At 36.3% G+C, this 25,569-nt stretch overlaps 1 protein-coding gene across 1 annotated transcript; it reads left to right on the forward strand.

The window, feature by feature from the left end:
* Positions 1-414: 414 nt before the first annotated feature.
* Positions 415-25,138, forward strand: LOC128366511 (GTPase IMAP family member 8-like). The gene is made up of 6 exons (XM_053327248.1): positions 415-502; positions 3,915-4,509; positions 10,199-10,221; positions 17,299-17,906; positions 21,759-21,773; positions 24,248-25,138. Exons 1-6 carry the CDS (start codon positions 415-417, stop codon positions 25,100-25,102), a joined length of 2,184 nt encoding a protein of 727 aa, XP_053183223.1. The 3' UTR covers positions 25,103-25,138.
* The last annotated feature ends 431 nt before the right edge of the window (positions 25,139-25,569 follow it).

Here is a 25,569-nt window from a genome sequence, read left to right on the forward strand (position 1 = left end):
GTCACTGAATACCTTTTAGAGGACGATGTCATGCTAATGTTTAATCTGTATAATCTCAAGTAATTCTATGAGCATTTAGTTTACTCCTCCATTACCCTTTCAATTTCAATATAACTGAGTAGTGCAAAGAGAACAATGCCAAAAAAGATAAAGGAGCTGATTGTTCATTTAGGAAAAATGAGGTGAAGACACTCACTGGTGTCTACATCAGTGGAGCTGAAGTGCAGCAGGTAAACAGTTTAAGACACATGACCATCAGCATCACCGAGGACCTGTCGTGAACATTTCATATAGCCATCCTAGTAAAGAAGGCTCAGTAACAACTTTATTTCGTAAAGAAACTAAAGGAGCACTGGTTTATTTTGATAGAGTAACAATGAAAGCATCCTGACTGGAAAAGAAAAATGACATGGGATGTACACCATCCAGGACTGGAAGGCTCTGCAGCAGGTGATTAAAACCACCCAGAACATCCTTGGTCTACAGAGCATCAGGGTTATCAGTGAGATGAGATAATAATAATAATAATAATAATGCATTTTATTTAAAGGCGCCTTTCAAAGCACTCAAGGTCACCTTACAAGGCACACATAACACAAAAACAGTACATCAAACAATATAAATCAGGTGACATTTAGTGCAAAGATAAAGAATAAAGAAAGAAAATAAATAAAATAGATAAATAAAAATAAAAATAAATATGAACGTGACTTCAAAGTGCATTAATATAATAATAAACAAGAATGAAGATTGCATAGTTAAAGGGAGATAGAGTAGGCCACTCTGAATAGGTGTGTTTTCAGGCGGGATTTAAAGGTAGAGACAGAGTCTGAAGTGCGAATGTCTGGTGGGAGAGAGTTCCATAGGCGGGGGGCTGATCGGCTGAAAGCTCTTGACCCCATGGTGGTTAAGTTGGCAGATGGAGCGAAGAGCTGGTTAGCAGAGGAGGATCGGAGAGTTCGAGAAGGTGTGTAGATGTGGATAAGTTCAGAGAGATATGATGGTGCCAGGTTGTGAAGGATCTTGAATGTGAGGAGTAGAATCTTAAAGTCAATGCGGGATTTGATAGGGAGCCAGTGAAGTTGCTGCAGAGCAGGAGTGATGTGTTCAATAAAGGGAGTTCTAGTTATGATACGAGCGGCTGCGTTCTGTACAAGTTGGAGTTTGTGGAGAGATTTCCGCGGAAGACCAAAGAGGAGAGAGTTACAGTAGTCCAGACGAGATGTGATCAGGGTGTTTACCAGGATAGCGGTGCAGGTTGGTGAAAGTGAGGGACGGAGACGGTTGATGTTACGTAGATGGAAGTATGCAGACCGAGTAACGCTATTGATGTGGGCTTCAAACGATAGTGTGCTGTCCAGGATGACACCCAGGCTCTTTACTTGAGAGGATGGAGGAACAGTGGTATTGTCGATGGACATGGAGAAAGTGTTGAGTGTTGCTAGGGTTGATCTGGTACCAATGAGGAGGACCTCAGTTTTTTCGCCGTTAAGTTTAAGAAAATTTAGTGAGAGCCATGATTTAATTTCCAGTAAGCAGTCGGATAGAGCTGTGGGTGGCAGAGTGGAAGTAGGCTTAGTGGAAAGATAGAGTTGGGTATCATCAGCGTAACAGTGGAATTGTATGTCAAATTTCCTGAGAATGTGACCAAGAGGCAGAAGATAAATAATGAACAGGAGGGGGCCAAGGACAGAGCCCTGGGGAACACCACTAGAGACTGGAGAGGAGCCAGATCTCAGGTTTTTGATTTGAACAAACTGTGTGCGGTCAGAGAGATATGATGTGAACCAAGCCAGTGGGATGTCAGTGATTCCAATGGAGGCTAATCTGTCCAGGAGGATTTCATGAGAAACGGTGTCAAAGGCTGCACTCAGGTCGAGGAGAACCAGAATGGAGAGAAGTCCAGAGTCAGATGCCATCAGGAGGTCGTTGGTGATTTTCACTAGGGCTGTCTCGGTGCTGTGGAGGGGACGGAAGCCTGACTGAAATTGTTCATAAAGGTTGTTGTCAGCCAGATGGGTGTGGATCTGAGCTGCAACCGTTCTTTCAAGTATTTTGGAGAGAAATGGCAAGTTAGAGATGGGACGGAAGTTGTTCAAGTCATTTGGATCGGCGCCAGGTTTCTTGAGTGTAGGAGTTATTGCAGCAGTCTTTAGTGATGATGGAACAACACCAGAAGTCAGTGAGGAATGAATGATGTCAGTTATTAACACAGACAGGGCAGGTAGGCAGCTTTTGACCAGGTGGGTAGGTAGTGGGTCTAACTGGCAGGTAGATGACTTGGCTTTATGAATGAGACCACTTATTTCAGAGACAGTTGGTAGTATGAAGCTGGTGAGCGGAGAGCTGAAGGAAGATGTAGACCAAGAGTGCAGAGAGGATGCAGAGTTTTTAGTAGCAGTCAGTGTCCGGTGGATATTTTCAATTTTGGCATTGAAGAAGGTCATGAAGGTATCACACTGTGTAACTGTGAGTAGATGAGGTGGTAGAGCATCACGTGGTTTCAGAATGTTGTTGAGAGTTGAGATGCCTGTGTGGAGCCCAAAATATATTAAATGACAAGAGTCACTCCAGCTACCACCTGCTCACCCTGCTGTCATCAGACAAGAGATACAGAAGTATAACAGTACCACCAGACTACAGTGATGCTTCTTCCATCAGGCTTTGAGGCTCTTCAATCTTTAAATTAATCTTCTCATGAACATCAACTCTACATTCTGTCTTCATTGCATCAGACATGAGACATGACATCTCAAGCACCGTTTTTATTATTCTCAACAGTGGCGTGCACAGACGTTTTGATGACCACTGGTCATCAACCAAAAATATATATCTATAACCGAAATAAACATTCCCTAAGATTGATTCTACATGTATCTTGTGCATCTTCAGTTATAGTTTTAATTATATTACAGACACATCATGTACATGTCACTTAACATTCAAATAGCTTTCACTCCTAACAGTATAGTTTACTGTTATTTTCATTGACAATAGGTTGTTTCATCTTAGCCCTAATAATACTTTAATATCAGGGAATGCTATTTCATGACTGCACTGTCAGATACATGAAAATGATATAACAAGACAGTGAAGTTGCTTTAGCTGCAATGTCAAATGGATGAACACGTTTGAACTTCAATCGCTCCTCACTGAATCACTGATTGTCACAGACTGCTGTTATAATCGACCTCTGTAAACTGTGCACAGTATGTGTTGGTCACATTTCTGCACTGTCTGCACACATTGTTGGACTCTCATTCCAGTAGTGGATTTCGATGTGGGCATCTTACTGGGGGCGACACGAACACATCAAAAGAAAAAATTGATCGCTTAATTGCACGTCATGTCTTCTTTTTATAAAGTCACTGAGGTTGAAAGTAACAAGCCTGTTTTGACAATGTAAGGAGAAGAAAGTACAGTTATTTGTGTTCAAATGTAGGGAGTAAAAGTAAAAAGTAGTCAGAAAAATTAACACTCAATTAAAGTACAAATAGCTGGCAAATCTACTTAAGTACAGTAACAGTAGAAATACTTTGTTGTATAACCTGAAGTAAAAACTTCCAAATGTTGCGATCAAGTAAAAAAGAAAGCTAGCTTTTAAAAAGTCCCATATTGACAAATGATGTATACTCATTCTCACCCCACATTCTGTGTTTTTTAATTTTATGTGCGGGAATTTGTGTATGCAGGGTTTATGCATGTGGCTCCAGGGCTGCTTATGTGTCCCATTGTGTCTCTGGTATCAAATGGTGTTTTATAGAGTGGTACCGCAAGAATACAATAACAAAATCCAGATTTTAACAGGGAGGCAATGAGATTTCTGATCTGCCATGCCAACAAAGATTATTTGAATTTGGAAAAAAGTTTGTCCTTTACAACATCAATAATGTTCTTCTGAAATTCTCCAACAGAATCAGAGGAATCACAGCTCAGGATTGTGGTTGTTGGGAAAACTGGAGTTGGCAAGAGTGCACCAGGAAACACCATCTTGATGAGAAAAGCCTTTAAATCTAAGCTGTCCTCTTCCTCACTGACATCACATTGTCAAAAGCAAACAGCAGAGTTTGGTGGACAAACACTGGCTGTTATTGATACTCCAGGTCTGTTTGACACTGGAAGACAACAAGAGGAAGTGATGACAGAGATTGGGAGATGTATCACAATGGCTGCTCCTGGTCCTCATGTGTTCCTGGTTGTGACCCAGCCAAACAGATTTACAAAAGAAGAAGAAGAAACAGTGAAAATCCTTCAGAAGATGTTTGGAGAACAGGCAGCAGATTACACAATGGCCTTGTTCACACATGGAGATGATCTGAAGGAGGAAGAAGTCACCCCGGAAAAATTAATTGGTCAAAATCCAGCTCTTCATAATTTCATCAAACAGTGTCATGGAGGATACCATGTTTTTGATAACAGAGACAAGGATCCTTCTCAGGTCAGTGAGCTGCTGAAGAAGATCAACGGAATGATTCAGAGAAATGGAGGAAGATACTACACCAATGAAATGTTCTTAGAGGCTCTGAAAGCCATAGAGGAAAAAATGAAACAACTCCAGAAGGAAAATCCAAATATGACACATGATGCAAGAAAAAGTGTAGAGGAAGACAACTCATTTATTTCCTTTCTTAAGGCCATAGATGTTGGAGCTGCAACTGGAGGAGGTATTGGGTTGTTTGGGGGTCCAATGGGAGCTGCAACTGCAGTGGCAAAGAAGGCATGTGTTATTCAGTAAATATCCAGATACTACACCAGTGAAATGTTCCAAGAGGCTCAGAAGGCCATAGAGGAAAAAATGAAACAACTCCAGAAGGAAAATCCAAATATGACACATGAGGTTGCAAGAAAAAATGCAGAGGAAGACAACTCATTCAATAAAAGCATTCTTATTGGAGCTAGTGCTGGTTTGGTCGGTGGTCCAGTAGGAATTTTAGCAGGAGCTACAGTGGGAGCTATAACTGCAGTGGCAAAGCAGGCATGTATTAGTCAGTAAATCTCCAACATGAATTAGCCATGAGCTTTAAACCAATATTAAAACAAAGATACAGGAATAATCATGGTAGCAATTATTTTGAGCTCTTACATAATTTGATCAACAACAGTTTGTTTTCTGTTTAATTTGTAGCTTTGCATCTTTACTGCACAAACTATTCCTCTATATGATTCATTATTCATCATGTTATCAATGGGATACTTTTGAATGGTTCAGTCCAAAACAACAACAATATGACATCCAATGTAATATTTAAGGCATTGACGACAAACAACACACTGCAGTGCTGCACAGTTGCTAGAGGTCAACAGAGGTCATATGAAGTCTGTAATGCTGCCTGGAGTCAGAAATCTTTTGTGTTTTTGATCACGTCATTTCTGACTGATCTCTGGCCTGTTTAACTGCCTTATCAGTGTTTCCTTATTTTTTTTATCTACACAGGAATTTTACAGTCAAATTGTTCAGAAAAATGACATCATCGTGTGCTGATAAAAAAGTCAGAGACAATGTTGCAATTGATATCTCAACCAGTTCTTCCTGCTGTTGTGATTGAAATCTCAACCAGTTCTTCCTGCTGTTGCGATTGATATCTCAACCAGTTCTTCCTGCTGTTCTGCTGTTGCTTTTTTGGTGTTGTGAAGCATATTTGAGCACACCAGAAATTGTCAAATAAATCTGAATTATTATTGTAATTTACTCCAATTATTATTATTATAATTGGCCAGTTATATATTTTTGACTAGTTGCGGACATGAAGAAATCATATTATCATGCCACTGGATATCCAAAGAACATAATGTCAACAGTTTCGATGAGACCTTCTAAAATGACATTTTACATGAATTAACTGATTTATAATGTATAGTATAGTATAATCAAAATGTCAGTAAATCTAAGCTTTGCTAAAGACAATGACAGCACTGTGTACTCTGATCAGATGTGGAGGAAGACAGATAGATGTTTATTAGATAAATAAAAGTTTGATCGTAGACCTACAGTATGATGACATTTTACTTTATTTTATCATGTATGTTTCTATTCCACCATGGTAATAAAAACAAATATATGTGTCCTTTGTTTTCAGGTCAAGTCAATTTTACAAATCACATATTTACTGACTGAGACTGATTGGTTAACAAAATTATGGCAACAGGTAGAAGGACCTCAAGAACCAACCATTTGGAGGCTAAGGCAAAAAGTATTAGTTTTAAGTTTAAATTGAAAGGACTCATCAGTGTCAGTTTGTTTGGTAAAGAGGATAAAGAGAAAGTTACTCTAACATAACATCTGTGATATATATATATTTATATTTCTGCTATTTCATTACTAATATAAACAAAACTAAAACAATAACACTAAATAAATAATATGGATTTTCTCCATGATGCCATCTTCTAACAAGGAACAAGTGGCTCATCAAAGAACATGTGTGAATGCTAATGCTGGGTGGGAAGAATGTCTTCACCTATATATAAAAACATCATCTCTGAACCACCTGACCTCTTTATAATATAATAACATCATCTCTGAACCACCTGTCCTCTTTATAATATAATAACATCATCTCTGAACCACCTGACCTCTTTATAATATAATAACATCATCTCTGAACCACCTGACCTCTTTATAATATATATAATATAATATAATATAATATAATATAATATAATATAATATAATATAATATAATATAATATAATATAATATAATATAATATATATAATATAATAATAACATCATCTCTGAACCACCTGTCCTCTTTAGAATATAATAACATCATCTCTGAGCCAGAGAAGTTACACATTTACTTATGAGTTGTTGTTGTCAGGTAATTCTTTTCTTTTTTCTATGATACAACACATGATTTTAAGATGAAGTTACCATGATTGTTGCAGTACAGAATTTAAAGGCAAAGAAATTAGTTCATTTATTAAATGAAATTACAATGATCGTTTCATAACTGGATTTAAATATAATAATAATTATTATATAATTATTATATAATAATATAATATCCTAATCATTTCTTGTTGCCAGATGTTCCTTTTCCTTCTAAACTGAAATAACATGTGCACTAAAATTTCCAACGCAACAAAATGTTTTTTAAACAAATTTTACATCATTGCCCTCAACAAAAATGTTTTTTTTAGGACATGTCCTGCTCAATATTGACAAAACACAAATTTAAATGAAGGAATAATCCAATTTTTCTTTTCATTTGAAGTTTTAAAATGAATGAATTCTTTTTATAAATACTCTGTAGTTTATTCAAATAGTGTGACATCATGGGACAGGAGCACTCAGTCTTACTTTTAGTGAAAAATGTTGCAAATGTCATTTCAAATGACATAAAACCAACAAAAACACAAAATATACATATTAAGAAATCTAATGCTGCTTTTAAAACTATTTTTTAAGATAATTTTGAATTTGTTACTAATTCAAATACAGGAAATCTTTGCGTTAACAGTGTATTTTTAATTTTGATTTAATTTATTTTATTGGCAGGACAGTTTTGCAGTCTTCAGTCCAAAACAAGAGACATGTCATTATTCATCCAATGTCATATTTAAGCCATTGATGACAAAGGACACACTGCAGTGCTGCACAGTTGCTAGAGCTCAACAGAGGTCATATGAAGTCTGTAATGCTGCCTGCCTTTTTTGTTTTTCATCACATGATTTCTGACTGATCTCTGGCCTGTTAAACTGTATTGTCAGTGTTTCTTAAACTTTTCCTGACAAAGTAAGAGTTAAAACAAACTTTGAGCAGACACAATGCTGAGCAAATATCTTAACCGGTTCTCCTCGCTGTTTTTTTCGCTCTCTCTTTTTTGTATTGTGAAGTGACTTTGAGTACATTAAAAAGTGGCACATACATTTAATCATTTACTCCAACTATTATTATTATTATGTGTTATATTATTATTATTATTATCTATTATTATATGTGTATAATTTGTCTAAAGTTACAAACATCCAGAAAGACAACATGATTTCTGCCCTTTTCACTGTCCATCAGTGCATTTTTGTCTGGCATCCTATCATCCCACCATGATAAACAGGCTACCATCACCAACACCTACTATAACACTGTTGACCAGCATGACATCACAGTATCCAGCATGTGGTCTATGCTGTTATTTTCAACATGGTGTCCATACCTGCTTGTTAATGCACAGATCTCTTTTCCCCACCTGGAGTGAATCTTCACTACTGCTTGGATCACTGCAGAACTGTGTGTGTGCATGTGTGTGTGTGTGTGTTTGTGTGTGCATGCGTGTGTGTGTGTCTGTATGTGTGTCTGTGTGTGTGTGTGTGTGTGTGTGTGTGAACAAATGAGTGAATGTAACTAGTTTTTAACTGATATGATAACTGATAGATAGATTTTTGAAGCATTCAGTATTTCATTGTTCTGGATTGTTTCAATAATAATAAACATACATTTGCATAAAGCAAGCATATGTATCCACTCCCATGTTAATAAGAATATTATAAACTTGAAATATCCCTTTAAAGAACATTTAGAAAAAGTCCAATTCATTTGTGATTAATCGCAAGTTAACTCATGACAATCATGCGATTGATCGTGATTAAATGTTTTTATTGATTGACAGCCCTACTATAACCATAATAACCCTGTAAATCAAGCAATGCAGCACTTTTCATTTTCCATGGGAAAACATACATTTACTCCATACTAACCTGTTATTATATAATTAGAATAATATTATCACTATGGAGTAGGAAATGTGAACACACACAATTCAACATTACAATTGGGAGACTCTAAAGCCAAGATCCTAGGATTTTAAATCAGTGTGGAAAATCAGCATTTGCCTATCAGGAGGGAACACTTGAAATGAACATGAACACAAGAAAAAAAGGACAGAGACAGTTCAACATTCAGAGATGATCATTAAAAACTCTGTCACCTCTCTTTTGTTGCCTGCCAGTCAGCTAAACCCACCTCATGAGTCAACTCTGTTCACCTGGACACTCAGGTGCTCCACATTAGCAACCAAGCCACTACTTAAGCCTCTCATGTCCACTCACTCATTGCCAGATTGTTCTTTGCTCTTGATGCAAGCCTCTCCATCACTCACCATGGGTTTGACTTGCTGGTTACAGCTCAGCTCTGATCATTGTGCCTTCTCTCTGCCCTGGGAAATGCCTCAGCCTTCTGTTCCTGACCATGAGTTCAGCCTCTGCACTTCCATTTTTTCCATTCATGATCAAGCCACATTTATATTCATATTAATATAATATCATCTATTGCATAAGTCTCTCTGTATTGTGAGACAGGCCTTTATTTATTAAAAGAAAATTCAGTATAAATAAATATATCAACTTTCCTAAAGTTTGTGAAAAGGACAATGAGATTTCTACACATTATACATGTTAGAAAAGAATTGCTGATAACATGAAAAGACATGTTGCCATTTCTATGTTCAGGACTTTTTTAATAGGCCTGAAATGGTGGGTCGATAATATATGAGGGGTTACTGGCTCGACCTCTCCCCTACTGTATAAACACTAGAGTGCATGTACTATTTTTAGACCGGATAGTTTTAAAAACTTTAGTTGGAAACACTCAGATTCACTTCAGAAAAGCCACTGTTAATATTTAATGGAGCCATTTTTGTTGTTTATACTCAAGGAATTATTATAAACTCAGTTACAGTGTCTGTTAATGGCTTCAGCACTGGCTGTGTGGCAGAGACTTCTCTGGTCAGAGGGAGAGCCATTGCTTAGCAACACTTGATGTAATGTTAAGTGCACCAAACTCCATTGGAAAAAATATGATGACATAACAATGATTTGTGATGGTTTGCTTGTTAACTAGTCATTTGAGTTACATTTTTAAGTAAACAAGTCCACATTTACCTATATGGTGTTGTAAGGTCATTTTAGGTAGAGTATTAAAAACAGGATGGTTTGTGTGAAGTCATTTTGGGTGAGGCGCAAGGAAAGCGAGTAGGAAGAGGTGGTTGTGTGAAAGATATGCCATTGTGTTGTGCAAAGTTTGGAGCCCTCAGCTGACAGCTATTGGTGGGGGTCCAAGCAATACATTTATTACGATGTTTAGAAATGAGACATATTGAATTATATAACTCATTGGCCGTTGAAATATCACAAAAATAATTTTAGGTAGAGTGTTAAAACCAGAATGATTCGTGCAAAGTCATTTTGGGTGAGGTGCAAGGAAACAGGAAGCCAGCCATATTAGTCTCTCTGGAGGGAGAAGGGAGAGGTGGTTGTATGAAAGATAGGCTCGCAATGTCATGAAAACAGGAAATGTTTGAGTTGTGTGTGTCTGGCTGATGACGCCTGATATGTGTATAAATATATATGTAGCATTATTTGTTAAACTGTCTAGCATTATATAAGAATTAAAAGCTCCACAAGGTAAGTGCATGAAAGTACACTGTGTCAATAATACTTATTTCACTCTTTAAAGTAAAAATGTGAATACTGACTTTTACTGTGTGGTTTTAATAGTTTTACTTCAGTACTTCTACCATTGCCAATACTAACACTCGCAAAATGAGTCAGTTTACATTGAATTGTCCCCTAAGAAGAACTTCTTTACCCTCATGTTGTTTGAAAATAATAGTCAACAAAAACATTTGTTGCAGTGGTTGATAAACTGCCAATAGCCATGAGGGTTGATCAAGTTTACATGAAACAAGGAAGGGGAGGAGACTAGAAAGACATTATAATCTAGAGATCAGATGGAAATGAAACTATTCAGCAGAGAGACATCAAGACTGACAAGACTTTACAAGATCAACATCCTGGAAAAGACAAACATGGCTCAGCCCAGTAAGTACAATTATAATTCTACTACTCTTGGCATGACCGCTCACTTTTCTCCAAATATCAGTCAGCAGAGAAACAATTCATCTTTCATATAAACAGCTGGTTCCTGTCAAAGTATCTTTTAATGTCATACAAACATTGACCCTCCTAGAGTGAACTGTTTCTGACACGTATAAGAGAATAACAAAAACATGTAAATAGGGGTTTAAAAGCTCAGAAAAAGTACAGGGGAAAAAAATGTGTTAAGTAATTAAGTAATAATAAATAGTAAAATATAGTTTGTAGTGGTGGTCCTCCAGTATGGTGCTTCCAAACAGTGTGCTGTGAGGCAAGTGGCATGGAAGGAGGAAAATAATCACATCACATCACGTCAGTTAACAAGTTTTAATTCTCACACACTGCCATTTTTGGACCGGTTTATTAAGTAGTAGTTTTTATTTTAAAATTTTTGATACATTTATAACCTCCCAAAAATGTCTTTAAAACCAATTATCGCTATTTGAGCTGCCAGATGGTCGGAATCATTATTACATTTTATTAGATTGAGACAAACTGACTGCCATCATGAAGGAGGATAATAACATTTAAAAGAGAAATCAGTGAGCAGGAATATGAATCACTACAACTGATCACATTATAACGTGATAACTTATTATGTTATAACTTGAAACTCATAGTAGGTCTCGGGCAGAGCTGGACTCCCTGTCATGTACTCTTGTCTTTCGCAATCTATCATGGTGTCATTGAATGGTCTGCTTTGGAGTGCTGGTGTGTGGAGAGGGGTACACGGTACGACGGCGTATTAGGGTCGTATATGTAAAAAAAAGAAAACTGACCTAGAGTAGTAAGTTGTAAATTTACAAGAAAAGAACTTGGATATGCTCTGACATAAAGTTGCAAATTTGGGAGAAAAAAGGCCCTAATGTGCCATTTTACACACATCATGCCATCTGATGTGATTATTCTCCTCCAGACCTCCTATGGGTAAAACATGCTGCTCATTCTTTACTATGTATACAGCAGGATGAGAGAGTCTGACCCTACAGCCCCATGCATTTTAATCACAATATCATCCACTGTGCACAATAACAGCAGAATCTCACCATGTCTCAACCCAAACATGAAGAACAACTGAGCTTTCTGGTTTAATGTGTTACTGCTTTTATATGATTTTACACAGATTACAATGACTGTTTTGTTGATTGTTTTGTTAATAAATATCTCAGGGGGGTATTCCAGGTCGGAGGTTCAACAAATTCTGAGTCTAACCCTGAACTCTGAGTTCTTTCTGGAACAGAGTTTCCCTCATCTCAGGGTTAACATACTCTGAGTTTTCCATATAACCCGCTTTCTGGAATACCCCCCTGGTGTAATATAGTTGTTTAGATTTTGTTTGGCATTAAACAAAACATAAGCGTTTAAGGAGTGATAAGAGTGATAACATATTATAGAGGCTATTTTGCATATTTCATTGTAGTTGAACTTTATTGGGTTTTAGTACGTTTACTCTTATTGTGCATAATATTATTGGGTTTTAGTGATATGACTTTTGTTTGTGAGGAATTATTGCTGAAGAACTGTCAAATTGAAAGAAGCATCGTAGAGTAGTCACACTGTTTTACAGGGTCGTTTGGTGTAATCAGTGTGTTTGTGTGTGTGTGTTTTTATTGCATGTTTTATTCTAGTTGGTTTTGGCAGCATGTTAAGCCTGCACTACTGACTGAAGGACTGTTTTTAAAGTAGCTGTGGCCCCTCATCAGGTTGATTTGAAATATTTCCTCCATTTAGAAAAGTATACTTTGGGTTTTATTTCTGATCATTCTGATTTCATTTATTGACATTTGTGTAAAAAGTTTATTTATACAGAGTTAAAGGCCTGTGTTCTATGCTATGTGTGCGATCTGTTCATGCAAATAGTTTTACTTCCTCCTTTAGAACTCTTTGTGGGTCATTTCCAGCCATGAAAAAACACTGGTGAAAAAACAGCCAGTGTGAATCAAAGTGTTTTAAAAGTCCTATAAAGTTACTGGAAGGCTCCAGAAACCCTGTGTATTTCAATGATAAAAAAACAAACTACTGGATGTTTTACATGTGGCAAGTTGTTCAAAGTATTGATCCTTGTTGCTGTAGCAGTAGAGTGTGAAGCAAGTTGGATCCATCTGTCTGAAGAAAATACAAATTCCCAAAAGTAAACAAAATATCAAATCAAATTACAGTTTTTTTCATTTAATTTAGATTAAACTGGAAAAACAATTATGTTGCCTATGTTACCATTATTTAAAATCTGTCTCAACTTGTGTGTAAGAAAATCTATATTTTGATATTAGTTTTTAACTAGAAAATTTAATCAGGGGGAAACAGAAAGTTCTGAATTCATACTTTATATGTAAACTCTTAATCAGTAAAGTAACTAGTAACAAGCTGTCAGATAAATGTAAAGCAACAGTGAAGAGTAACTCCATGTATTGAATCAAATGTGGAAGGTAGGCTAAGATTGTACTTTAATTCAGTATAATTCAGTATAATGTTATCATCATATTATTAAATAAATCATTTTATGCTCCTTTTTAAAGCAATGATGTAGTATACATTATGATAAATGAATGTTCAAATGTTGTTTATAAGGCAACACATTAACACATCTACATTGACATGGATTTCTTAAAGGAGCTTTATATGTTGTACACATATCATATGTTTCATATCAAAGCATCATAATAATAAATGTACCTCCCAGTCTGCTAGTTTTGAGACCAGTTTGTCAACCTCAAGGATGTTTCCTTACAGATTCATCTGACAGAGGCATCGTGTTTCCTTCATTTGGTTTAGCTTCATGTTAATGAATTATGTATTCGTCACCTGTTTATACAGTCTTTGCATCCATAAGGCAGCAGTGACTCAGGATTTTCAGTTACCTCAGTGATTGGCTGGTTTGTCCAGTCTTGGAAGCACAATGCTGCCATCATGTGGCTCTGTTCATAAAGCACATTCAAAACTCCAGCCTACTCCTGTTTCTGACTCCAGGAGGATGAACATCATACTGATTTTGGCCCTTGATGATACTACTACTACTACTAATAATAATAATAAACTTTATTTATAGATCACTTTTCAAAATCCAAGTTACATCAGGCTTCACAGGGCAGAACAATACACAAATCATGAAATAATTGCTTTATGAAAGAGAACAAATAAAACCATTTGATGAGTAAAAAGCATTTCAGTGTGATGGCAACCATGGTACAAGAAGTCCCTCTGGCCCTCCTGTGTATGAGAACCATCCAAAGGTGCCTGTTGAGCTTAGTCCTGTGTTCCACTAGACCAAGGTATGATTCACAGAGCTCTTTGTCAGTGGGGGACTTCAGCCTATATAGCAAATGGATTAAGTAGCCAATGAGAAGCCATGATTTCTTCCCTTAGATAGCCCAGCAGCAGATAAACAAATGAGCCAATAAAGAAATCTACATTATAGTCACATACAACATGATTTAGTAGTTAGTCTTATTGTTCAGTTTAGCCTCCAGCATTAAGATTTATTTTACTTTGTTGCAAACATCTCTCTCTCTCTCTCTCTCTCTCTCTCTCTCTCTCTCTCTCTCTCTCTCTCTCTCTGCCTCTCTCTCTCTCTCTCTCTCTCTCTCTCTCTCTCTCTCTCTCTCTCTCTCTCTCTCTCTCTGCCTCTCCCTCTCTCTCTCTCTCTCTCTCTCTCTCTCTCTCTCTCTCTGCCTCTGCTCACAGTTTGTGGTTGTTCTGCTTGTAACTGATCAAATGTAGAAGTAGTAGTAGTGGTGTTAGTAGTACTACTAGTAGTGTTAGTGGTTTCCAGTTTAGTTTAGAGCTACAGTACTTTACCTAAATGTAGTTGGTGGGTTTGTATTACAGTCAAAGCTACTAAAGTTTGTCATTGCTGTCTACATAGACACGGACAAGTAATTATTATAAGTAGTGATGAGCTTTTATTGGTAATACTGTAAAATAGTTGTATTTAATACATTCATTCATACATGTTGATGTGAACACAGTTGGTCTGAGTGTGGGTTAGTTATTCCTTTACTGATCTGTACTTTGTGTCCGAGTAGAGGAGAAGTTTTGCTTCAATCTATTTATAAGAGATGGATAGAAGAGGTAGAGAAGAGACATGTAAATCATGTGTCTGTATGTACATTGTGTCATGTTGATTTAAACAAAAGTCAGTTTATGTCTAAATGACGTCTTGTTTTTGAAAAGATCTTAATAGTTAATATGTGTGACAGCACTTTAAATCTAATATCAAATAACTTTGCATATAAAGCAGCACCAGCATGGACTGTCACTGAATACCTTTTAGAGGACGATGTCATGCTAATTTTTAAACTGTATAATCTCAAGTAATTCTCTGAGCATTTAGTCAATTTCAATATAACTGAGTAGTGCAAAGAAAACAACCCACTATTCAATGGTAGCAAAATAAAGGAGCTGATTGTTCATTTAGGAAAAATGAGGTGAAGACACTCACTGGTGTCTACATCAGTGGAGCTGAAGTGCAGCAGAAAACTGACATGTACACCATCCAGGACTGGAAGGTGATTAAAACCACCCAGAACATCCTTGGTACTCATCTACAGAGCATCAGGGTTATCAGTGAGATGAGATGCCTGTGTGGAGCCCAAATGATATTAAATGACAAGAGCCACTCCAGCTACTACCTGCTCACCCTGCTGTCATCAAACAAGAGATACAGAAGTATAGCAGTACCACCAGACTACAGTGATGCTTCTTCCATCAGGCTGTGAGGCTCTTCAATCTTTAAATTACTCTTCTCATAAACCACAACTCTACATGCTATGTGTTCATTGCATCTCTTCTATAAAGGTTATTGGACCACATCTATGATTTGTGAATATGTCTGTGAATTTTAACATTTATACACTTTAATTTGCATAGTACATTCATATTGCACAACATGTATGTATGTAACTGTACATTATATATATTTAGTGTTCTGTGTAGTTGTAATATTATATTGATAATTTAATTGTCCTATTGGATTCTAGTTTAAAATACATACAATATATTTGTTAATACATTTTCTATGTGTAGCATGGAGGGCACTATAATTGTGCAGTCCTGTATTGTATACTAACAATTAAACAAACCTTTGAATCATATTACACTACACACTACAGTTAGATTAAATGTTATTAAGCTTGTTTTGTACAGTTGCCTGGGCTAAACATTTAAATGCTCATTTTCTTATAAAAAAATAATAATTGTAAGCTTGCCTGAGCTCACTCATGCCTCACTCCTCTCTCTTTCTATGCACCGTCATCGGTCTCAGGTTATCTTAAAAAGCACACTGTCCTGTATCAACCAGTCCTGGCTGTGTGTGGGGGGTATAGTCCAGTTAGTCACAGCTGTTTCTCATCACCTTGATCCTCAGTCCCAAAACAACATACATTATGAAAGCAGCAAACTCATAAAACCATGTAAGTAACATAAAAGTCAGACCATGCAACTCACACTAGTCTCAAGCCTAGGTATACCTGGGCCATCAGTTATGTGCTGCTTAGTCCTAAATGGCTGTGGAGCAATAAGGAACAGACAAGATGTTATCAGTGTGTGACCAACTCAAGCACCGTTTTTATTCTGTCTCATCAAAATAATTTCAAGGATGTTCTTTAAATTCAGTGTCATCCTCACCAACCAAACATGTAGATCTATAACCAAGATAAACATATATTCCAATGGATTGATACTATATTGTGTATCTTCAGTTATTGCTATAATTTCAGGTAGATTACAGACATATCATGTACATGTCACTTAACATTCAAATGGCTTTCACTCCTAACAGTATGATTTACTGTTATTCTGACTAACAATAAGTTGTTTCATCTTAGCCCTAATAATACTTTTATATCAGGGGAATGCTATTGGATAACTGCACTGTCAATTACATGAAAATGATATAACAGTGAAGTTGCTTTAGCTGCAATGTTAAATGCATGAACATATTTGAACTTGCTTGAAACTCATTAAACAAACACATTTAATAACAAACAAATTTAATAACAACAACATCTCTATATATATTTCTCTTGTCATTACCACCTCATCAGTCTGTTCACATGAACCAGCATGGCCTGGTAGCTGTCATTATAAAACAGCACAAACTACCACACATTCAAAGTAAATCTATTCATAACTTGCAGAATCAAAACTAAATACTGTCCCCTCACCCAGTTCCATCTTAGTCACTCCAAGCTAAGCAGTGAAAACAATAGATCCTAGCTTTTACAATGCACTGGCTGCAAAACTGCATTCAAACTTGGTCTTTGAGTTGTTTTGCACCACATTTTAAATACCAAAGGTTGTACTGCAAGAAGTGCAATGGCAAAAATCCAGGTTTTAACTGGGAGATAAGATGTCTGATCTGTCATGCCAAAAAAAGTTTGCCCTTGACAACATCAATAATGTCCTTCTGAAATTCTCCTACAGAAGCAGAGGAATCACAGCTCAGGATTGTGGTTGTTGGGAAAACTGGAGTTGGCAAGAGTGCATCAGGAAACACCATCTTGATGAGAAAAGCCTTTCAATCTAAGGTGTCCTCTTCCTCACTGACATCACGTTGTCAAAAGAAAACAGCAGTGATTGGTAGACAACCACTGGCTGTTATTGATACTCCAGGTCTGTTTGACACTGGAAGACAACATGAGGAAGTGGTGACAGAGATTGGGAGATGTATCACAATGGCTGCTCCTGGTCCTCATGTGTTCCTGGTTGTGATCCAGCCAAACAGATTCACAAAAGAAGAACAAGAAACAGTGAAAATCATTCAGAAGATGTTTGGAGAACAGGCAGCACGTTACACAGTGGTCTTGTTCACACATGGAGATGATCTGAAGGAGGAAGAAGTCTCCCCGGATGAATTCATTGGGAAAAATCCAGCTCTTGATAATTTCATCAAGCAGTGTCATGGAGGATACCATGTTTTTAATAACAGAGACAAGGATCCTTCTCAGGTCAGTGAGCTGCTGAAGAAGATCAATGCAATGGTTCAGAGAAATGGAGGAAGATACTACACCAGTGAAATGTTCCAAGAGGCTCAGAAAGCCATAGAGGATAAAATGAAACAACTCCAGAAGGTAAATCCAAATATGACACATGAAGTTGCAAGACAAAGTGTAGAGGAAGACAACTCATTCATTTCCAAAGTTATTAGAATTATTCTTGAAGCTGCAACTGAGTTCCTCAAGAGTGTTCTAACCATTGCTTCAGAAAAAGCTTTAAGTGCATTGACAAAGACGGCATGCATTATTCAGTAAATGTTCAATATGAATTAGCCACAAACATAAGACCAATATTAAAATGTAAATACATATTCATACTGAACATGTTCTTGCCACTGTCACCAAGTGCTTGCTCATGTGTCAATGTTGGGTCTCTTTATAATTAAACCTGAAGAGTTCAGTTTAGACCTGCTCTATGTGTAAAGTGCCTTGAGTTGACTTTGTTGTGATCTGGCGCTATACAAATAAATATTGATTAATTGATTGATTGAGGGAATCTTTGCAGACCCACTGCAGTGCTGCACAGTAGCTAGAGGTCAACAGAGGTCATATGAAGTACTGGACTGGATATTTACAGTTAAACTGTCCAAAAAAATTGTTTTTTCTTTACACCAAAAAGTAGCACATAAATTTGAATTGTTATCATTTGATTTAACCATTATTGCTTTAATTGGTTATATAATTTGTCTAAAGTTACAAACATCCAGAAAGACAACATGATTTGTGGACCCATGATGGCCATTTAATGATACTTTTCTTTATTTTGGTAAACTTTAAGAACATCATTTTGTTGCTTGATGTCATCACTGTACACTGCTGCATACTATCTAAATGATATCTGCTACATGTGGTTATTGTTGCTGATGACACAATTTGTTTTGTTCACATAAAGATCTGAATGAGCTATTGGATATAGTCGAAAGTGAATTGTATAATTAGAAAAAATGGTTTGATGTGAACAAACTGTTACTGAATTTAAGTAAGACATCATAGTTAATAGTGTTTGGAAATAAAAAAATCAACAATGAGGTTAAACTCAAGATGAACAAAGTAGAAACAGAGAGAGTATATGAAAACTAATTCCTGGGTGTAATGATAGACCATAAATTAAACTGGAAACCCCACATAAACTACATCAAATCAAAAATTTCAAAATCTATTGCAATACTCATAAAACTAAGGACATCTTGGACCATACATCATTATTAATTCTTCCTTACATTACAGATTGTATAGAGATATGAGGAAATACTTTCAAAACTAATACAAATTACATTTCTTTTGTTGCAGAAAAGAGCTATTAGACAGGTTAACAAGGTTGAATATACACACCCCACCAATATGTTATTCATGCACTCTCAACATTTGAAATGTATGGATTTGGTTAACTTTAAAACACCACAGTTAATGTAAAGAGCACATTGTAAAACACTTCCAGACTGTATCCAAGGGTTATTCACAAAGAGGACAAGCACTTATCCACTGAGGGGAAATTTCATTTTTGAAAGGAAATGGGCAACAACTAATGAAAAGTAGATGTGTGTCAGGGTATGGAGTGAAGTTATGGAATGATTGTGACATTGAATTGAAAGAAAGTAAAAATATGGGTTCATTCAAGAAATAATTTAAAACCAAAACATTAGAAAGTTATGTAAGAAGTGAATATGGGGATTTGTGAATTGTTGAAATCATGTATCTGGATAGTTATGCTTTTGTTTGTTTAGAAAATATATATTTAAAAGTCACTGCTACTGATATAAGTTTTGTTTAAAGAAACTGAATTCATGTTTTTAAAAAGGGTAGACAAAATAAGCTTAGGCTTCAGTCTACACCTTTAAGAAAATAAAAGAATAAAAGAGAAAGAATAAAAATGTTTTTCTCTTCTTTTTGTTTTGTTTGCATGAACATCTGTTTAAGAAATGATTCATGGAAATACTTGTGAATTTATTTTGTAAATGATCGGAAAAATAAAACTTACCTAACCTAACCTACTAACATTTATATATTATCAACATCAAGTCTGACATCACAATCAGAAACCTACATATTCTTCTTTTCATCCCTCTATTTGAACACATCATCAGTGACAAAGAACACATTCATTATTCACTGAATCTCCAACATGAATTAGCCATGAGCTTTAAACCAATATTAAAACAAACGTACAGGAATCATCATGGTAGTAATTATTTTGAGCTCTTACACAATTTGATCATCTCTACCAACAGTTTGTTTTCTGTTTAATTTTGTATTAATTTGTAGATTAGGAGCATCTTTACTGCACAAACTATTCTTCTTTATGATTCATTATTCATCATGTCATTAACGAGACACTTTTGAACTCTGCAGTCCAAAACACAAGGACACAATCATCATCAAAAACCTACATATTCTTCTTTTCATCTCTTTTCTCTGAATACATCACACTAATGCTGAGAAGGGTCCCTTCAACTTAATTACAAAAAAAACATCTATCCATGGTTTTGGTTTCATTTTACCAGTCCTTGAGACATCATCCGCCACTATCCCAACATGTGGACACAAGAGAATTTTAATCTTTGAAGTTCACAGCTTTGAAAATAGTATAATCAGATGTGTATACAGTATAATCATGTTATTCCAGATGCAATGTCCTGGTTAATGTGGATATTCAAAGAACATAATGGTAACAGTTTCATTGAGATTTTCTTTTACATGTTGGGTGAAGTGACCCTCTACAATGACATTTTATATGAATAAACTGATTTATAATCTTTGGTTTCAAAATGTCAGTGACAGCAGCACTGTGTACTTTGATCAGATGTGGAGGAAGTAAGACTCAAATTGTTATTAGTTAGATAAAAGTGATCTAACAACACATAACTATGTTGATTTTTACTTCATGTATCCCATGTATTTATCTATGTCATGTTAATAAACATTAATAAATATAACAAATGGTAATCTGCATGAAGTTCTTTACTGTTAAGACAAGTCACTATTATTTGTATTTAGCTCATAGGACTCGTGATTGTAACAAGTCCTATGATCTAAACTGTATTGCCAAATATCACAAATCACAAATTTGCCTGAGCGGGTTTTACAACCTTTAAAGCAATACAACATCCTTAGACCCTTGTTTTCAAAGAGGAAGAAGGGACATGCACAGAACTGACCAAAATACAAAATACAGCATGAAAACAGAGAGAGAGAGAGAGAGAGAGAGAGAGAGAGAGAGAGAGAAAGAGACACACACACAGGTCAGACACTCATGCCTGGGGGACAACAAAAAAAAGAACGTAAAAAAAAATGCAATAATTATTATTATCAGAACTATTACAATTATCTTGTTGGCAGGACAGACGGGGTAATTACTTAGTGATGTTAAATAAGAACATATTATAGTAACAGGTAGAAGGGCCTCAAGTAATCAATAAGAGACCAGCTGGATGGTCAAAGCAAAAAGATGAGTTTTAAGTTTAGATTTAAAGGACTCATCAGTGTCAGCATGTTTGATGTCAACAGGGAGATTATTCCAGAGAAAGAGGTTTGATTGACTTCTTTTGAACTCTGAGGACTCACATGATCTCACTTAAGAACCACTACAGCAGTCAAAGCAATTCCAAAATTTATGCTCAAATGTATTATTATTATTATTATTATTATTATTATTATTATTATTATTATTATTACAATCATAATGCTGTGTCATTTTCAGAGTATGACCTGAGAGTGGTGCTGGTGGGTCAGGAGAGAGTGGGGAAGAGTTCAGCAGGAAACACCATCCTGGGAAAGAAGGAGTTTGACTGTAAGTTCAGTAGCACACCTGTGACACTGAGAAGTGAGAAGAAAGAAGGTTTTGTTCTGGATCACAGAGTCAGAGTGGTTGACACTCCTGGGCTCTTCAGCACTGAGCTGAGTGAAGAGGAGGTGAGAGCAGAGCTGATGAAAGCAGTAGAGCTGAGCTCTCCAGGTCCACACGTCTTCCTCCTCACCATCCAGCTCGGAAGATTCACTGAACAAGAACAGAAAGGTCTGGAGACACTGGAGATGATGCTGTCCCCTGCAGTCACTGATCACACCATGGTGCTGTTCACTTATGGAGACCGACTGGAAGATACCAACATAGAGCAGTTCATCAGAGAAGATAAGAACCTGCAGAAGCTGCTCAAGAAATGTAGCGGCCAGTACCATGTGTTCAACAACAGAGAGATGGGAAACACTGATCAGGTCAAAGAGCTCTTTGACAAAATTGATTCCATCTTCAAGGGAGAATATTTCACTCTTCAGCCTGGTGATATGGGAGGATCTTCTATGTCAGTGACATCTGTCTGTAGTTCAGTGGTTAGTGGTATTAGGAGGATTATAACACAACCCTTTGCTTCATCACAGGGAGGGGAGGGTGATGTGAAAGAAAGAGAAGAAGAAAGTGATAAAGAAGGAAACAGGGAGATGGACAGTGAGAGAGACAGGGAGGAGAAACAGGATCTTTCAGTACAGGATACCTGTACTGAAAGATCTACATATCAATAAAAACAAGATACAATAAAACATGTTGCATTGATCACAACACAGTACTGGATCAATAAACACAATACAGAGCTGCTTCAGTAAAAAGCAATCATAATAAATTGCATATAATAAAAAATGTCCAATTGTGGCATCTCTACATTGGTTGATGGCACGTTATAGACTGACCTGTCACCACAGATCAAAAATACACTAGCATTTATATTCCTACAATGTTTTTAAAGTTTGCTCATAAGTACTTACACTGTACTGTATGTGTCACTAAGGTAAAATTACTACAGAAACAATCAATCATGAACACACACTCAGACTGTCAGTGATGTATATCAGTTCAGTGGTTAGTAGTATTGGGAGGATTCCTCAATTGGTTGTTAGTGGTTTTAACACAGTCCTTTACTTAATCATCTGAATTCTGATGAAAGAAAGATGAGAAGAATGAGATAAGTGAGGAGAAAGTGATACTTTCACTGAAAGATCCACATCCATAAACTCATCAAGATACACCAACAATCACAAAAAAATGATAAAATGACCAACATGTTGCATTGAATCAATCATATAATAATATAATAATAATAATATAACAAAATTGCATGTAATGAAAATATGTCTAGCATCTATACATTGGTTAACTGTATGTTTTAGACTGACTCGTCACCACAGGAAATGATTTGGAACATCTGACTTTGGAGGGGGCGGGTCAAAAATATACTTACAGATATTTTCCTACATAAGTAAGTACTTATCATAATAATAATAATATCATAAGTAATTTACTGTATGTGTCATGCAGGATGCTGGTTTGATCATTACTGTCAAAATCTCTTTGTCATAATTGGATTCTGATATTTTCCCAAATACATTTTCCTCATTCTAATAATACAAAAATTAACAACAAATACAATAAAACATAGTTTTAAACTGCAAGAAAGATCATCTATTTTAAAAAAAAAAAGATTTTAGACGCCTTTATTTATCAGTAGATAGACAGGAAACATAGGAGAGAGGGGGGTGACATGCAGCAAAGGACCTCCGATCGGGATTCAGGATGGAACCGGGGTCGGCTGCGTATATGGCATGCGCTCTAACCACTCGACCACCTGCGCGCCAGAAAGATAATCTATTAAACATTTTTATTTCATCTGTGAAATTGTTCTACATTTTAATCTTGTTTTATATCTTTTGTGAGCATTGTATAACTTTCGCTTCTAAAAGTGCTGTATGAATAAAGTGTATATCATTACTACCCTTGATGTGGTTCTTGTCATCCAACAATCAAAATGTATCAAAATATCATCTGTTTGATAAAGTTAAATAATCAACCTCCTTAATGCCACATGTTGAAAAGTAACCAAGTACATTTACTCAACTGTTATGCTTACAGTTATGAGGTACTTTATTTTATTTATTTTCATTCTATTTCAAAAGGGAAACACTGAACTCGTCATTTTACTACATTCATCTGACAGCTTGTTAATGGTTACTTTACAGATTCATTTTTGGGTTGGTTAATACTTAAAATATGATACAGTATCATAGACTATTCAGCAGTATATATTGTAAATCAGTTAACACGAGCGCCACCTTGAACAGATTGGAAGTAAATGTAAGAACTTTGTGATAATTATGCTTCTTTCATTTTACCAAAGGACATTTCAGAGTTCAAGATCATGTTTAATGTAATAGTTTTGAGTTGGCTACATTCTCATTTAGATAAAGGTTGACAATGAGACACAAAAGAGACCTCATGACTGAGTTTGTCTAGGGACTTGTTGTAGTAATTATTAGTAGTTTTATTTTCATTCATAAGTTTGTCCTTTACAACATCAATAATGTCCTTCTGAAATTCTCCAACAGAAGCAGAGGAATCACAGCTCAGGATTGTGCTTGTTGGGAAAACTGGAGTTGGCAAGAGTGCATCAGGAAACACCATCTTGATGAGAAAAGCCTTTCAATCTAAGCTGTCCTCTTCCTCACTGACATCACGTTGTCAGAAGGAAAGAGCAGTGATTGGTGGACAAACACTGGCTGTTATTGATACTCCAGGTCTGTTTGACACTGGAAAACAACAAGAGGAAGTGGTGACAGAGATTGGGAGATGTATCACAATGGCTGCTCCTGGTCCTCATGTGTTCCTGGTTGTGATCCAGCCAAACAGATTCACAAAAGAAGAAGAAGAAACAGTGAAAATCATTCAGAAGATGTTTGGAGAACAGGCAGCACGTTACACAATGGCCTTGTTCACACATGGAGATGATCTGAAGAAGGACGAAGTCTCCCCGGATGAATTTATTGGTCAAAATCCAGCTCTTCATAATTTCATCAAGCAGTGTCATGGAGGATACCATGTTTTTGATAACAGAGACAAGAATCCTTCTCAGGTCAGTGAGTTGCTGAAGAAGATCAATGGAATGATTCAGAGAAATGGAGGAAGATACTACACCAGTGAAATGTTCTTAGAGGCTCAGAAGGCCATAGAGAAAAAAATGAAACAACTCCAGAAGGAAAATCCAAATATGACACATGATGAAGCAAGAAAAATGGCAGAGGAAGACAACTCATTTATTTCCTTTCTTACGGCCGTGGCTGTTGGAGCTGCAGCTGGAGGAGGTATTGGGTTGTCTGGGGGTCCAATGGTAGCTGCAGCAGGAGCTGTAGCAGGAGCTGTAGTAGGAGCTACAGTGGGAGCTATAACTGCAGTGGCAAAGAAGGCATGTGTTATTCAGTAAATCTCCAACATGAATTAGCCATGAGCTTTAAACCAATATTAAAACAAAGATACAGGAATCATCATGGTCACAATTATTTTTAGCTTTTTCACAGATTTGATCATCTCTACCAACAGTTTGTTTTCTGTTTAATTTGTAGATTAGGAGCATCTTTACTGCACAAACTATTCCTCTATATGATTCATTATTCATCATGTCATCAATGGGACACTTTTGAATGATTCAGTCTAAAACAACAACAATATGACATCCAATGTAATATTTAAGCCACTGATTACAAAGGACACACTGCAGTGCTGCACAGTTGCTAGAGGTCAACAGAGATCATATGAAGTCTGTAATGCTGCCTGGACTCAGAAATCTTTTGTGTTTTTGATCACTTCATTTCTGACTGATCTCTGACCTGTTTAACTGTATTGTCAGTGTTTCTTAAACTTCTTAAATCAACAGTCTGCATTGGAAATCTA

This window comes from Scomber japonicus, chromosome 2, assembly GCF_027409825.1.
Source record: "Scomber japonicus isolate fScoJap1 chromosome 2, fScoJap1.pri, whole genome shotgun sequence".
Classification (NCBI taxonomy): domain Eukaryota; kingdom Metazoa; phylum Chordata; class Actinopteri; order Scombriformes; family Scombridae; genus Scomber; species Scomber japonicus.

Coding starts and splice junctions, on each gene's coding strand:
- LOC128366511 (XM_053327248.1), top strand. CDS start 415: ATGTACACCATCCAGGACTGGAAGGCTCTGCAGCAGGTGATTAAAACC. Junction 4,510..10,198: donor AGATACTACACCAATGAAAT/GTTCTTAGAGGC, acceptor GTGAGGTGCAAG/GAAACAGGAAGCCAGCCATA. Junction 10,222..17,298: donor ACAGGAAGCCAGCCATATTA/GTCTCTCTGGAG, acceptor CTACAGAAGCAG/AGGAATCACAGCTCAGGATT.